The 14,813-nt window shown below is 29.2% G+C and overlaps 1 protein-coding gene across 7 annotated transcripts in view; it reads left to right on the top strand.

The window, feature by feature from the left end:
• Positions 1-14,813, top strand: part of LOC126844931 (dual specificity calcium/calmodulin-dependent 3',5'-cyclic nucleotide phosphodiesterase 1A-like) — a 294,426-nt gene that overhangs the window by 220,003 nt on the left and 59,610 nt on the right. For 4 of the 7 annotated variants that reach the window (XM_050583433.1, XM_050583429.1, XM_050583430.1 and 1 more), the window contains exon 2: positions 8,342-8,392. The exons of the other annotated variants lie outside the window; for them this stretch is intronic. In XM_050583433.1, coding sequence (XP_050439390.1) covers positions 8,342-8,392 — 51 coding nt within the window. The remainder of the gene's footprint in view (positions 1-8,341; positions 8,393-14,813) is intronic. 7 annotated transcript variants of the gene reach the window in all.

Raw genomic sequence — 14,813 nt, 5'->3', positions numbered from 1 at the left:
ATTATTTTTCATTTATTACATAGTAATTATTAAATGGTGATAGAACAATCATTATTATTTTTATCTTTTTTTTTTAAATCTAATCGATAATATACGTTGAAGAGTTCACCGAGAAAATTAGAATGAAATGTATAATGTAATTAGACAAAAAAGAAGCTTGTTTATTTTTGTAATCAAAAATTGTCATTCTATAAACAAATAATGCTTTAACATATCCTTAGCCTCAATTGCTTAGTGTCTTATGTCATTGAATAATCATAGTAAAACATTAAGAATTTTTAAGGCTTAAGAAGGGCTGGTTTAAGTATTATTTTTATCTGTTCGCACTTCAACTCCCATCCAAAATTTTAAATTTGAATAACTTCAAAATTAATTATTTTAAACTGGTTATTGACCAGATGAAATTTTTAGCTAATTATTCTTATTTAAATATATACAGTATACGTTCTCATTCAAGTTTCAAAATTGATAGCGCACTGGAAAATACTAAAAAGGTAAATATTTAACAATTTTATAACACATTATAATATTAACCTAAATTAAAATGTTTCCAACAAGAAAAACTATATAATAATAATAATTTTCCGAGAAAGTGAGTTTTTTTCATTAAATGGATCACTCTGTATTGCGAATTATGAACACCGCCAAAACAATTGTTACTGATATTGAAGTATTTTACTGTCTGTAAAATTAGATAAAAACAAGCTGAAATCGATTGGGTGTGTTGAAAGTAGAGAGACCAAAAAAGTAAAAGTCTTTGAGAGCTTAGAGTAGAGGGATTTAGAGGTTTAAATGGACCAAAGAAAACGTAGGTAGAGGTTACAAAAGAATAAGTGGAAAGAGAGGACTTTTGATATCTGTTTATCAAGAGTGAAGTAAGCTACCCGAGGAAATCCGATACCCGCTGGCGTGCTTTGCCGGGTGTTCGGTAGACGTGAGTTTGATGTCTGGTAAAAAAAAAATCCATACAGACGGTCTGCTTAATCTGCATGTCCAAAATATGGGCCAACTCTCACCCTTACCGCCATATATACTAGTATTATATTATATTTGTTTCTAATGCTCATAAACCCTGTTAGTGCGTCATTTAGCAGGGGTATAAAATACAGCAACACAGTTTATTTGACGTGTAACAGACCCGACATTGGATTAAAAAAAAAACCCATTTCAATTGGAGTTGAATTTGAAATAATTAACGCGAGCCAAACACAGGAAACTTTACTAGAGATTTCTATGAATAAATGTAAAACTGTGTTATATTTTATACGTGTCAGCCCGCCTTTATTAAGAAATACAATAAACAATATTTTTTTGAAAATGTACACTCTAGGAGTAATAAACGTGTCCGGCGGTTTGACCGCTACTAGTATACTACCTAACGCGGCAGAGTAAAAAGATTATTTTGTAGAAGGTTAAATAGTCCACAATTTTTATTTCATGAGTAACTATTTCATTTTGTATTAATATTTTTCATTGGTTAAGTAATTTTGTTTTTCTATATTATGTCTTCAAATACCATCCAATCGATAACTCTTATAAAGTTAGCAGCACAACCTTATAGCACACATCAATTCAACTTATCCAACAAATTTGTAGGTAGTCGTTGGACATTGTTGGAGATAGCACTGTAAAACAAATGTTGACAATTTTTTTTAAAAAGAATACTAAAATATCTCTATTTATTTTTCATTGAAGCCGAATTCGGCCTAGGGTATTTTTTTGTACATCAATTTTTTTTATCGCTCCAAAAGTTATCTAAAACTTACAAAACAAAAATCAGAGCTTAAGAATATTTTTTTTTGATTTAAATATAAACTAGAGACTATGAATTAATTCTTGAGTTAACCAGTTCTGGATTCAACAATGATATTACAATATATTGTATTTGAAATCAATTAAAACAATTTTGGCATACAGAACACGCTGAAAATACCACAATACGAGCTTTTTTACAACTTTAGAGAAGATTAAGAAATAACTAGAGGATCTAGAGAAATATTTAGGACAGTTTAGGATTCAGCGAAAAAATATATGTAGGTACGTTGGAATTTGTTTAAGTATACGATTTCTTTATTTATAAAATTAAAAGTATGTTTACTAAACAATTTTTGAAATGTGACAATATATTATAGTATATGTAGAAGCCTATCTTAGAAGTGTATAGGTATTTGTTAAAAGGGACTTTTACACTATTAACAGCTCTCCAGGAGATACGAAAAACTATTTTACTCTTAATTAATTTAAATATTTTACTTAAAAAAATAATTGTTGTTAATAGTTTTTCTATAAATAGCTAGCCAAAAATAATCAGCTACATAAGACTCTTTTAACATATTTAATGAAGTTAACCAGTAACTACCAAGTGTTTTTTAAAAGATATCTATGGTCATAGGCATAGGTACATTTTTAAAATGTAATGAATAATTTAAAATTTAATTTTTACAAACACAAATGGTACAATTCAAGGTTTTTGTAAACACAAACCGACGTGTTTTTTTATAAGAAGATAAATAATTTACCATTTTGCTTAAACACGTGACTTGGTCCCTTTTAACAAATATCTATTCAAGTGTTTTTCCCGATAGTCTCTTTAATTCTAAAATTCGTATATGCGATATCAGTAAAAAGTCCCAAAGATTGTTTTGTACTGTTAGGGGAAAGTTAAAAATTGATTTTGAATATAATATGTACTATTAAAATGCTAGAGTATTCCTAACGCGTCAAGTCACAAAATACCTACAATATTTAATATTGAGTGTTTATTAAAATAAGAAATGTGTGACACTTTTCATCACCTACATTCAATAGAAAACTGATATATAGTAGAAATTCATAAGTACCTAAATTAAAAAGTATGTGTATTATTATAGTAACTGGTTAAAAAGTCATTAAATTGTAATTAATTTTTAGAAACTTTAACATCCATCACACTATTTAAGCAAAAAAAAAAAATGTTTTAAATATTTTTCAAACGAAAATTTATATTTTATACCGCTTGGTATCAACACCAAGATGACAAGGCGAACAATAATATTTAAAAGAGCTTACTCATAATTATTATGCTATTATTATTATCTGGTATGGATTTTACAAGGCAAACAATATACACTTACTATACATGTTATAGTTTATAAACGAGAAAGCACAATTCTCTCAGTATAGCAAGTCTACACGCGAGACAAATAATTTTACAAAGCTTTGTATACACGTTTTGTTTAGTATAGAAGTACAAGACGGATATTATTGAAAACGAGAATAGTATAACTTGGAAAGAAGAAAAAAATTATATATTCATAACAAAATATCATAAATAGTAATAAAACGAGTAAACATTGATATTTATAAGTTAAATAAAATAAAACACATTTGATTCTTGAAGACAATTAATCTGCTGATAATATCACAAACATTAAGATAAAAGAGAATACAAATAAAATGATAAAAATTTAGATTTAGGTATACAAGTGTTAGCTATTAATATCTTTTGAAACTGACAAACAAATATTTACAAGATCAGATATTAATAGACATTGACCTTTGAAGAAATTTTTGAAGAAATTTGACGCTAATCCAGGTGCCACAAACCATAGACCGTAATTTTCCAATTATCTATGCCATATTTTACGGCTAAGTAAGGGATGCATTACCTTTATATTCGGGACTTCTCCTCATGATATCGGTGACTTGCTGCATATTATTTGACTACCAACGTGTTGTCGGGTCCAGTACCAGACCCTTAGCTCTCCGCTGATCTAAATAAATTATGTCAGCTCTACGATTTTGAGTAATGCCATTATCATATACTTTGCAGTGGACTTCTTCGAATACATCCTAGCCTTTTGTAGGAAATAAACTAGCTATGGACGTTCGAACATTGTGATGTGCTGTATTGCGTAACAGTTCCGTCTTGAAGCAAACAACCCAGTGACGTTATTCTCATTACAAGTACTGGACCTGCAATGATCTCCTGTTGCTCTATTAGCCATTGAATCCTTTGACAACTTTATCACAATTGTCTATTTGCTTCTAGTAAGCCCTCCTTTATTCGTTTGTGTGCAGTGCAGCATCTAAACCACTTGAGCCCCACACCTCTTTGACGAAGGCCTGACCATTTCCTGAACTCTTCCGCTCGTACTTCAGCTCTAATGTCTTTTGCGTTGCGACACCTAAAGAAAAAAATCACCCTCTCCGGCGACGGACTGACGACCTGATTCGGATAGCGAATTCTTCAAGAAACCATCTCATGATGGCAACGTTAGACCTCATGGCCCGTTTAGCTACATGATGTTCTAAATGAAAACTAGGGGTTTATCACCCATAGAGAAATTTGAAAACACCACAAAAATTGTTCTTATAGATACACAAAAAAAGAATAACATTAAATACACAGTATAAAAGTACCTAAAATAAAACCACTGTGTTTATGCGATAAAAGGTACCCAAATTAATAGGTATATAGAAATTTAAGCATGATAATTGGACGATCTTTGTGAAGAAAATGCCAAGTCCAAAACATAGAATTATCAGGATTCGATAAAAACGTTCTTTATTATCTCAACAACAGTTTGTTTTAACTTCTTCTACTCTTCAAAGAAATTAGAATACCAATTAAAGATCAGAAAACTTGCACTTTAACACTTTTTTTCACAAGAATTGACCAAATATTAACAAAAAAAAATAGACTGTAATAGTGACATTTGAAGTACAATAAAGACTAAAATTAATACATAATCTTTTATTTAATCAAATTACCAACTTGTCTATCACCACTTAATAATTAATAGGTTTAATTTATAATATATAGCATTATATTATTTGACTTATTGTGTCGTTAAAAATTTAATTTGATAAAATATAACATATTATCCGGAAATTTGGTAAAACGACAGACAATAATGTTATCTAAGTTCAATAATCCTAAGCTGACTGTCTAGATTATCCAATACATTCTATAATCATATTAATGGTGCAAAACCCATTTTCGCAAGTTACTGAACAAAACTTAAGCGGTCGACAGTTTAGACTATCCGGACTTAATTGAGTTAACTCTATACCAGACCCTCTAATATAAAGTGCATTATAATATTATTATTATGTTATAACGAAATTGCGTTTTTTAACGACCACTAATGGCTACTACTGTATACTTTTAATTTGGAAATGATCCGTGGTCGGTCGCTTTTTGTAGTTATTAATTTGTTGTGCATTTTTTTACCGACTTTTTAAAAGCTACGGTAGTGCAAGACAATTGAAGAGGAAACGGTAAATAATAGCCCGTTTAAAAGTTACTAATGAAGGTGAATTATTGATTTTTTTTATGGTTTTTTTTTTGTCACCGTTACCAAACCTATTCTACACCGAATCGAACGGTTACGCATTAATTATTATAATACCATCCGCGGCTATACTTTTATCGTTGAAAAGCGTTGATTAAAACAAATTACATAATGGCAAATATACCGAGCCAACAGGGTCTTATCGTCGTCACTTAAAATATTGCTTGTCACCGATACTAGATGGGCCAACCTGAAATTTTTCAGCGGCAGCTGTTTAATATTTTACTAACGTGACGGCACAAACGTTTCATTGGCTTTTTAGACGATTGGATTACATCAAACTGCTGTATGGCCAGCGTCTTGCATTACAGTGTTGATGACTGAGATGGTGCATATTAAAATTCTTTTAGCTTTTTTCTTGTAGTTTGTCGAATGGTGTCTATTCCGTCGCACAGGTATGAGTGGTTGACAAATAAAGTTTTTACAAAATAAAAATGCATCTTAAAAACATGTTTGCCGCGTAGTCAGAATATTAGCATAATAAAACAGGTAACCATCATTTCGAAGTTGGAAATTCGGAGTTCTTAGTATGAAACTAAGGGAAATAGTATTATTGGATTCTGTAATAAACTCTTAACATATTTTGCTATCCGTATCGGCAGAGTAACATACATTTCCAATTTTCAATTTAAATTAAAAGATACAAGTTACAAGGTACAGTATCTTGTGTCTTTTTTTAAAACACAAAATACTTTTTCAAAATACAAAATCAGTAATAATTAATTTACTAATTAATAATGTAAAATAATGTCAGTCTAATGGCCACAGCTGTCGCGGACTTTATTTAATAATAAAAAAAAAATTACTAATTAATAATAATAAATAATTAAATTTAATAACTAATAACCAATAGTTAATATAATTAATTTTTTTTTTGTTATAAAACATTTTTATATTTGACAAACTTACATTATATGTTATAGTATTACTTCGCATACTTGACACCAAGTAGCCTTATTCTTAAAAAAATATTTAAGTCTTAATATTTAATAAAAGTCAGTAATACAAATATAACCTCCAACAAAGTAATAGCAATAAACAATACAAACATTTCCCATGTTTAACAGTTTAAAAAAATAGTAAAATATGTACCAAGACTATCAAAATAATAATAATAATATATAAAAAAAAACCATTAACTAATCTTACAATAGTCAATAAACGTATTAATACTGTCAAAATGAAAAATAATAATTCTTTCTGGCATTATAAATTATAATACGTAATAATAAAAAAATATATAATAATACAGGGTGATTCTTTTATCATGAACCAGTCAATATCTCACTGGGTTTAATTAATAATTTAACTTTTTTTTCATATTGTTTTTATTCAATGTGATCTCAATTTTTAAAATTTGTTTTTGTTTTTACCCCTGGATTTAGGGGAGGGCTGAGTAGGGCACCCACAAATTTGGGTCCCCACAATTTTATGATATTCAAATTAGGATACAGAAAAAATATTTTATTTATATTTACACATATTTAATTAAATAAATATTGAACTTTATTTGGACATTTAAAAATGTAATTTTTACTAACTAATAATAGATGTTGCCAATGGTCATTGTAACCGAGGCTTTTGATCAATAAAAAAAAAAAAAAATAGATGTATTCGCGTTTATTGACAATGAACGGTATCTATGAATCTAGATAAGATAGGTGTTTATGCCGTCCGTGATCGGTGTGCACCGTCGATTGTAATATATTAGTAAATGTGTTTCTAAATATACACAGTGGGTCTGGAATTATTCGTCAAAATGTCGTAGTAAACACGATGGTCAACGACAATAATTCACCGTCAGAATTATGATATTAGTTTTAAAGCATATAAAAAATAGATTGCGTACTTCTATGGACGGAGACAGGCTCAATCAACTAGCGATAATGAGCTCTGAGTCCGATATTTTAAGAAAACTTGATTTTCAAAACGTTATTGATAATTTTGTACAAATAATATCAAGAAAAGTTCCAGGCATTTAATTTTAATAACTTGACATTATTATTTGTATTATTCTTTATTTAATTGCTTATACTTAGTATTATGATGATATTACTTATACTCGATTTGATTGTTTTTATAATTATTTATTATTTAATAAGTAAAAAAATATATTTCCTTGTTTATGTATAAGGAGTCCCCAAAATGCATTCCGCCCAGGGCCCACCACATACCTAAATCCACCCCTGCCCCCCTCCCGACTTAGACTTTTTGATAGCAACTTTTGAAACTTAAATGCGGTAACGTACATAAAATTGTATTACCTTTTTAAATAGAGAATAATGTATTACACATTTTGACTATATTAAATTACGTATTAGGCGACTGCATGAAGACTGATTTATTTAGTTCATGCGGTGGATGTTGGGACAATAAAAAAAAAATTAAAGCTCGTATGGCAAATGACCGATAACGGGCGGTCTTCGGCAAAGTCGGTATGACGACATACATGGTATTATGCCGGCCGCACTGAGTACACATTTGGTGAGTCCAAATATGGTAAGGCGAGCATGAGAGTGTACTCGGTTGTGCACTGTACTCATTGCCTGGATTCTCCTCGCGGTCCCGTGTCGGTTTTATTGGCGGGAGACAAAGGAAAATGTACAATGTATTTTGTATTTTGTATCTTAAAACTAAGATACAAAAAACAAGATACTAGTATCTTAGATACTGCCCATTCCTGGCTATTGGGAACTTAATTATTACATTGAGAGTGACACTATATGTTTTAACTTTTCACAATTGATTTGTGAAGTAAACGAATAAAACAATCATTTCATAAAGTGAAAGAGATAACAAACAACTTGTTTGTGTGTTAAGACTTTTTTTTCTAATGTAGCAGCCATCTTCTTAGTTCACAATATTTTATAATAATTAATCATAATATAAAGTTGTTTTCAGGTTAAGAAATTGTTATAGTAGTAAAATTATATTGTAGTGTATCAAGTTGTGCTAAATATTCAATAAACCGTGTTCTGTTATAATAATAATTATTTTTATTTTAGGCATTTCGGACCTAAGCTTGCTAAGTTTAATTACAACAGGGCGTTCGCATCGTAAGTACACATCAAATGTGACGAACCTATTTTTTATAATATATATAAGGTAATCTCCTCTCTAGGAGGAGGCAGTGATGGTCCTATACGACCGGATTAAAAGTTGTTTCCATATATAAGCTTAAATGACATTTTTTGGCGAACAAATAGTTTTATGTACGTATTAGTTAAAACACTCTTTATTAACGCTGTGTAATAAAATAGCACTCAAGAACAAAAGTTGTAATTGTTATTAAAACGTACTAGAGCTCAAGTACATAATATGTAGTCGTAATGGTAGGCTTCTTTGGTTTGATATCAATAATTATTGAAATTAACATGTTAGTATTAGGTCTACCTTAAGAAATGTGCGCAAACAGCTGTTTTTATCTACAACTGAGCTGTCTTTTCTTAGGATATTTTAAGGTCTGCCAATTTCGAGTAAAGCTATAACATATACGATTTTGTTTAAATCTGTACTCAAAAAAATATTTTATTAAAGAAAAACCAAAAAAGAAGAAAAATGGGAGTAACTTACAATTTGCCTGTAGATAATTTCTAGGTTGTAATGTGAGAGAGTGATCCAACATTCAGCGGGTAACTGAAAAATATTTTAATTTTTTTGGTAGGTTCATATAAAGTAATAAGGCTGACTGGAAGTCGGTAAGTAAATTATCTAGTAATGTATTGACTGATGTTTGGAAAAGATAGACAGAGCGTGGCGAGGCTTTATGCAAGTGGGAGTTAAAACGATAAAAGAAAAGCATAGGCAGACTGACAGAGGTAGACAACTGAGAATATTTAAATATAAATATTTTCGTTTCGATCGATGCAGAGCAGTAAAAAAATATGGTTTATGGTGTCAACAACTTAAGCGTATACAAGTAAATAATATTATGTTTATACATTTACACAAGGTAACTGAGTATTTCACTTTATGTTTTTTTTTCAGTTTAATAAAAAAGCAATTTAAACATTATATTTCACGGTAACTTTCATCGATCTCGCAATGTTTACTCGTTTCTGTGAATCTCGTATGGTTATTTTTATTGTGCCACAATAATAACTATAGTAATAGCAACGACAATTATTGTTCTGCTTGTACAAAAATAGTGCAACTATATTTTAGTGATATAATGTTGTTTCTTTAGTACCTTATGGACGGTCGAAAAAGTAAGCTTCGTACCTTACTTTCTGTATATCAAGAAGAAAATCTTAAAATCGTAGCAATCATTCCAATGTCGAATAATTTGAAGTCATTCGCCTGATTAATACTCAATCGTATTTTAATTGACAGTCCATATTATATGTTGACTCATATTTGGTGTTAGGAGTTGTCATCTTTTAAACTCTTATCAAACTACATACTTAAAACCACATAATACAAAAATAAGTTTTTATTTTATATTCTCTGTTTATTTTGACAAAATATTTGCCGTAACATAAATTAAACGTTCGGTCCACGTTTCGGTTTTTGATTTTTTGGGTGGTGTTGTGCTATGAATCAATCTAAATCTATTTTAATAATCATAACACTTCCTATAGTTTTTTTATTGCTCGTAATTATTTTCGTGCAATAAGCATGGAAACTTATCAAACCCATCGATAAACATTTTGTGTTTCTTCGATGTAGTGAAATTTTAAGACGGGTAGTTCGTAATTCGGACTGACCTTTAATTTTTTATCAAACTTTACATACAAAATAATCTATTTAACGTAAGACACTCATTTTCTCGGAAAATATGAATATTTGAAACATTTCTTATTTTCTATACCCTAAGGTACTATATTTACATGATGTTTGTCTTGTTATTCTTAATTATGAATATATATATATACATTTTTTTTCTTCTAATAGTTATGTAAGTCTGCATTTTTGATTACTTAAAAGTAAAAAAATTGTGTTAAAAAAAATATGAAGAAATTTAATGTTATTTTAACTATCTTATAAATAACCGTAAAGTTTATTTTATCCCTTTCTTTTCTCCCCTCTCTGATTTTTGAAATAGTCTTCTACTTCCTCCTAACCTGCGCCTAAACTAACCTTACCTATTTAATCTAAATCTAACCTAAACCTATCTGTCTCTTGCCATTGTTAGCTGTCCGATATCATTATTCTCTTATTCGGAGCTCTTATCCGATGTCTCTTGTACCTATTTTCTTGTATAATACTACTTCTAAGCGCTGCAGGCCATAGTGGTACTACTTGGTTCCAAAATAATTCATTTCTACTCATCCTGTCCTATATCTGTGCTTCTCCAGTTCCGTATACTCATCTGTTGTAGATTTTCATATCATCAATCCTTTATTAGCTGTTTCTTTCACTATCGAAAATATGACCCTCCCATCTAGCCCCCCATAATCCTTTGTTCATCTATAGCATCCTATACTGCGTGACGTGACGCTAATTATGAAATGACCCCAGCACAAAAACATATTCGTGTTAATATTTTTTTTTACAGAAAAAGAGTATCTTACATTAAATTGATTTTTATTTCGTTACTAAGAATTGTATGGCGCATAATTATATTTATTTGGTTGAGCAATTTTCTTTGTAAAGTTATGAGCACTTTCACTTACATATACAAATTTGGGTCATAAACGTAACAATTGCTTGCTTATATATGAGTAAAAAAAATATATAACTATTGGGACTACTGAGGCCCAAGTATAGTAAGGTTTTATGCTTCCGCCAAACTATAATTAGTTTGGTCACTTTATTCAAGAAACAACTAATCGGATTCTCATAAAACATTATTTCGTACAAAAAGCTTGGTATGTATTTTGTTCTGTATGAAAAGGTCTATTTTAATAGTTAACTTTTATTTAACATGCTGTTTTAAAAGCAAACAAGAGTTAGGAAAGGAAACTCAATTTTTTTTTTTGGTAGGTTTTTTATTTTGGTTATAAAATATATCCATTTCTTTGCTTAAGTAAAAAATGCTATTTTAATGAGTAATTTTAGAGGGTAAACATTAAAACTTTATTATTTTATATACCTATAATTAAAGACAGTAAGATGTATTAAAAATAATGACCGGTCGATTACCATTTCGAATAATTACTTTTTGAGGGATAGGCTGTAATATTAGTTTTATCCGCATGAAAAAAGTATTTCTTCAAAAGTAGTTATCGACCAGTCATTATTCTCTTATTAACCTAAACTATTAATATTCTTACCTTGAACAGTAAAAAATATTTTTAATCATTAAATTTATTTAATGATTTGAGTATAATTTTTTTAGCTTAAACAATTATGTTGTACAAACAATATCTGCTAAGTTAAATTTTTATCATCGTGTACATGAAAATTACAATGTTATTTTATGGAAGAATGTTACAAAAAATTAAATCGAATTTTAATAATAAAATAATATAAAGTAGCAAATTTGTCAGGCAACGAACAATTTCCTAAAATTTTCCTTGGTCTCCAAAGACTTTGGAAGTTGTTCTGGGCGGCCAATACTCGCTGACTAGTAACTCAAGTATTTTATGTAATGATCGATTAGTCTAACGGCTCTGAAATGTCAGAAAGACAGCTTCATCAATTCGATCATTATGCTTTAATATCGGTCGTTAAGTTCACCAACGTAATCTGCAAAAGACTTAGGTGATCGGCAATTTCAATGTTGTATAATGATGGTAATTCGAAAATTCGGATTTTCACAAAAAAAAAACCGCTATTTAACCCATTAAACAATCGTATAAATACTAAATACTATTACAATATTAAGCCGCGAACCAAGTTTGGTTGAAGAAATATAAAAAAAAACGCTCAACTTTGACAATAAATTACTTTTGGATTCCGGATTTTCGGTGTTATGTTTTACATTTACATCATAATCCAAAAAATTATACTCGAATAAATACTTATTTGTATACAATATTATAATATAACAGTACTGTATGCGTGGATTCCCATCACTGTTGGTTCAAATACAATATCGGAATATGCAAATGGTATCACGAGCACGGAATCTTCTTTGAACAATTTTACACAGTTGAATAGCGTTGCAATTGATCTTGCTTGAAATATATTTCGAGACCTTTTACTGTAAGTTCTATTTAGTTTGGAAACCTTAAACTTTGGAAATGTATTGGAAGTTATTTGAAAACTTATATGTTAGAGTTCCAACTCTGTACTTGGAAACCATACTCGTATTATTGAGTTTAGCGGCCTTGGACTCTACCTTTTCAATATTTAACTTCTAATCAAATGAGTATGGATATTCTCAAACGATTAAGTACAAAAAAACAGTAGTATAAATTCGTTACTTGGCTCTATCAAAAGGTTGATATGAATGTATGAATTTAGTATGACACGATTTAATTATTACATATTGTATTTAGTATATTCTGAAATAGAAATAATTGTTTTATTTAATTTATTAAACATATTATTATAAATGAACGAACATTTTTTTGGTTATAATCAGTATTTCATTTTTTATGTTTTCCAATATCCGATATATCAGTGTCCGTAAATCTTTTTTTTTTATTACGTTTCTATAAGCCAGCAAGAAAAGCTTTGTACGGCTTTGAAGATAGGTCAGCATTTTCATTTTGTCCGCTTGCACAGATTCATATTTCACTACCATAGGATACACACAAATGATTTACGGTTTAATTGTTTAATCAAAGTTATATTTAATAATATTTTTGATATAAGTGCAAACAGCTTATTTATTATTATTATTTATCGATCGAACATGCTTTATCGTGCCTTATTCTTTTCCTTAGTACATTGTGCATAAAGGTGGCCTAAGAACCCAAATTTAAGATATTTTTTTTCTCACGCCCTAAGAGTTGTTAGTCTCTGTAGTCTAAAAAAAAGAATAATAAATTAATTTTAAGCATCACAAGTAGTTTTAATATTTTCTCTTTATGTGGTAACAGGGCAAATGGGGTTCAAAACTATAAATTATTTTCCATTAGTGTAATATTGTTTTCAAAAGTATTATTTTATCTAAAAAAAATAATTATAATTTATTATGTGAAATTAAACAATAATCATTTATTTTTTGTTTTTACTAAAGCAACTACTTATAACAAAATATTATACAGTTATAAAATAACAACATAGTTTAACATTCAAACTATCTGGAAATGAATATTTTGTTTTGGAGAACTTAATTGAACTAGAAAAATAATGTTTAGGGGTAGAAGTATTGAGTGGTACCATAATTTAAAAAAAATAAATGATCCAGGGTCTTAAACCACCTTTGTACCACCAAGTTTTGTATTTATAGTTTCATATTAAATAATATAACATCACCATAGAAATAAGTAGATACTTTTTTATCATTGCACCGTTTCCGTTTTCCATAATATCACGGTGTTCTTGAGGTTGTGCACTCTTAAGTGCAATATACAAAAAAACGTTAGGTATATCGCAGTTTTCCAATACTGAACAATGACTTACAAATTCACAAATTAGATCAAATAAATGTCTATTGCAATATTAAACGAAAATAGAGTTTCCATCACACAAACTATTCATGTAATATATATATTTATAATTTATTGTTTGTCCTTACTTACTTGTATTATTTTTGTTGAAATACTTTCATCAGAAACTTAACAAATTTCTAATTTGCTAAGCGTTAAACTTTTGTACACAATTATTATAAATACATTCGGGTAAGCTATTTTTGCTCTAAATTTATACATAAGCGATCGACTTTTAAAGGTTGAGCTGCTCTCGGGTCATGGTTTAGGCAGCAATAACATAAGATTAGCTGAAGATGCTTACAAACTATTCTTACTTGTTATGAAATCATTATGCAAACGCACTTTGGTGTCTGTAATGTCCCATCACCCCAAACAAATCCTTAACGCCTCGATCTATTAACTATTGGCAAAATAAACACTTAGCCAGCTTATCTCAACGACTTAAATATTAAATACCGACTAAAGTTTATTAAAGACTAACGTTAAATAATTGAACAAGACCGACCCTGATGGGACGTAAATAACTCTCGCTTCGTCTTTTTTTTTCTTTATTAATAAGGCTTAAACAACTTGGTTATTAGCATATTATGAACATATTAAATAATTAAAAAAAATTTCTTCGTTAAAAATGTGTAGATAAAAATTGTATACAAAACAAGTAAATTAGTAATACGATTTTTAGGTCATTTTTTAATACATTTTTCAACATTCCAATATGGTTGTTTTATATATTTGTAATTTGTTTAAGGCATTTAAATAAGTTGTCTTTCCACAATGACTTCTACCCAACTGTTTGATGTTTGGCTTGCGGTTCTTTCACCTGTATACACATCCGACAGTCCTGAATTAGGTGTTTGACTATTATTTAAGGTTTAGGAGTTGTCACAGAATGGCAGGCTCTGTATTAAAACCAAAACTTTCTAAAATAAACGAGTCGGCAAAAATATCTACCAACAATTTCATTCGAAATTACTTTTCGGTGCACTTATTG

Source organism: Adelges cooleyi, unplaced genomic scaffold (genome assembly GCF_023614345.1).
Source record: "Adelges cooleyi isolate 19-005CV unplaced genomic scaffold, UGA_ACOO_1.1 ACOO_flye_CR_arks_rails_tigmint_CR_PRNA_651, whole genome shotgun sequence".
Taxonomy (NCBI): Eukaryota; Metazoa; Arthropoda; class Insecta; order Hemiptera; family Adelgidae; genus Adelges; species Adelges cooleyi.
Note: the sequence above shows the minus strand (reverse complement) of the source record. Positions and strands in the feature narration are given on the sequence as shown.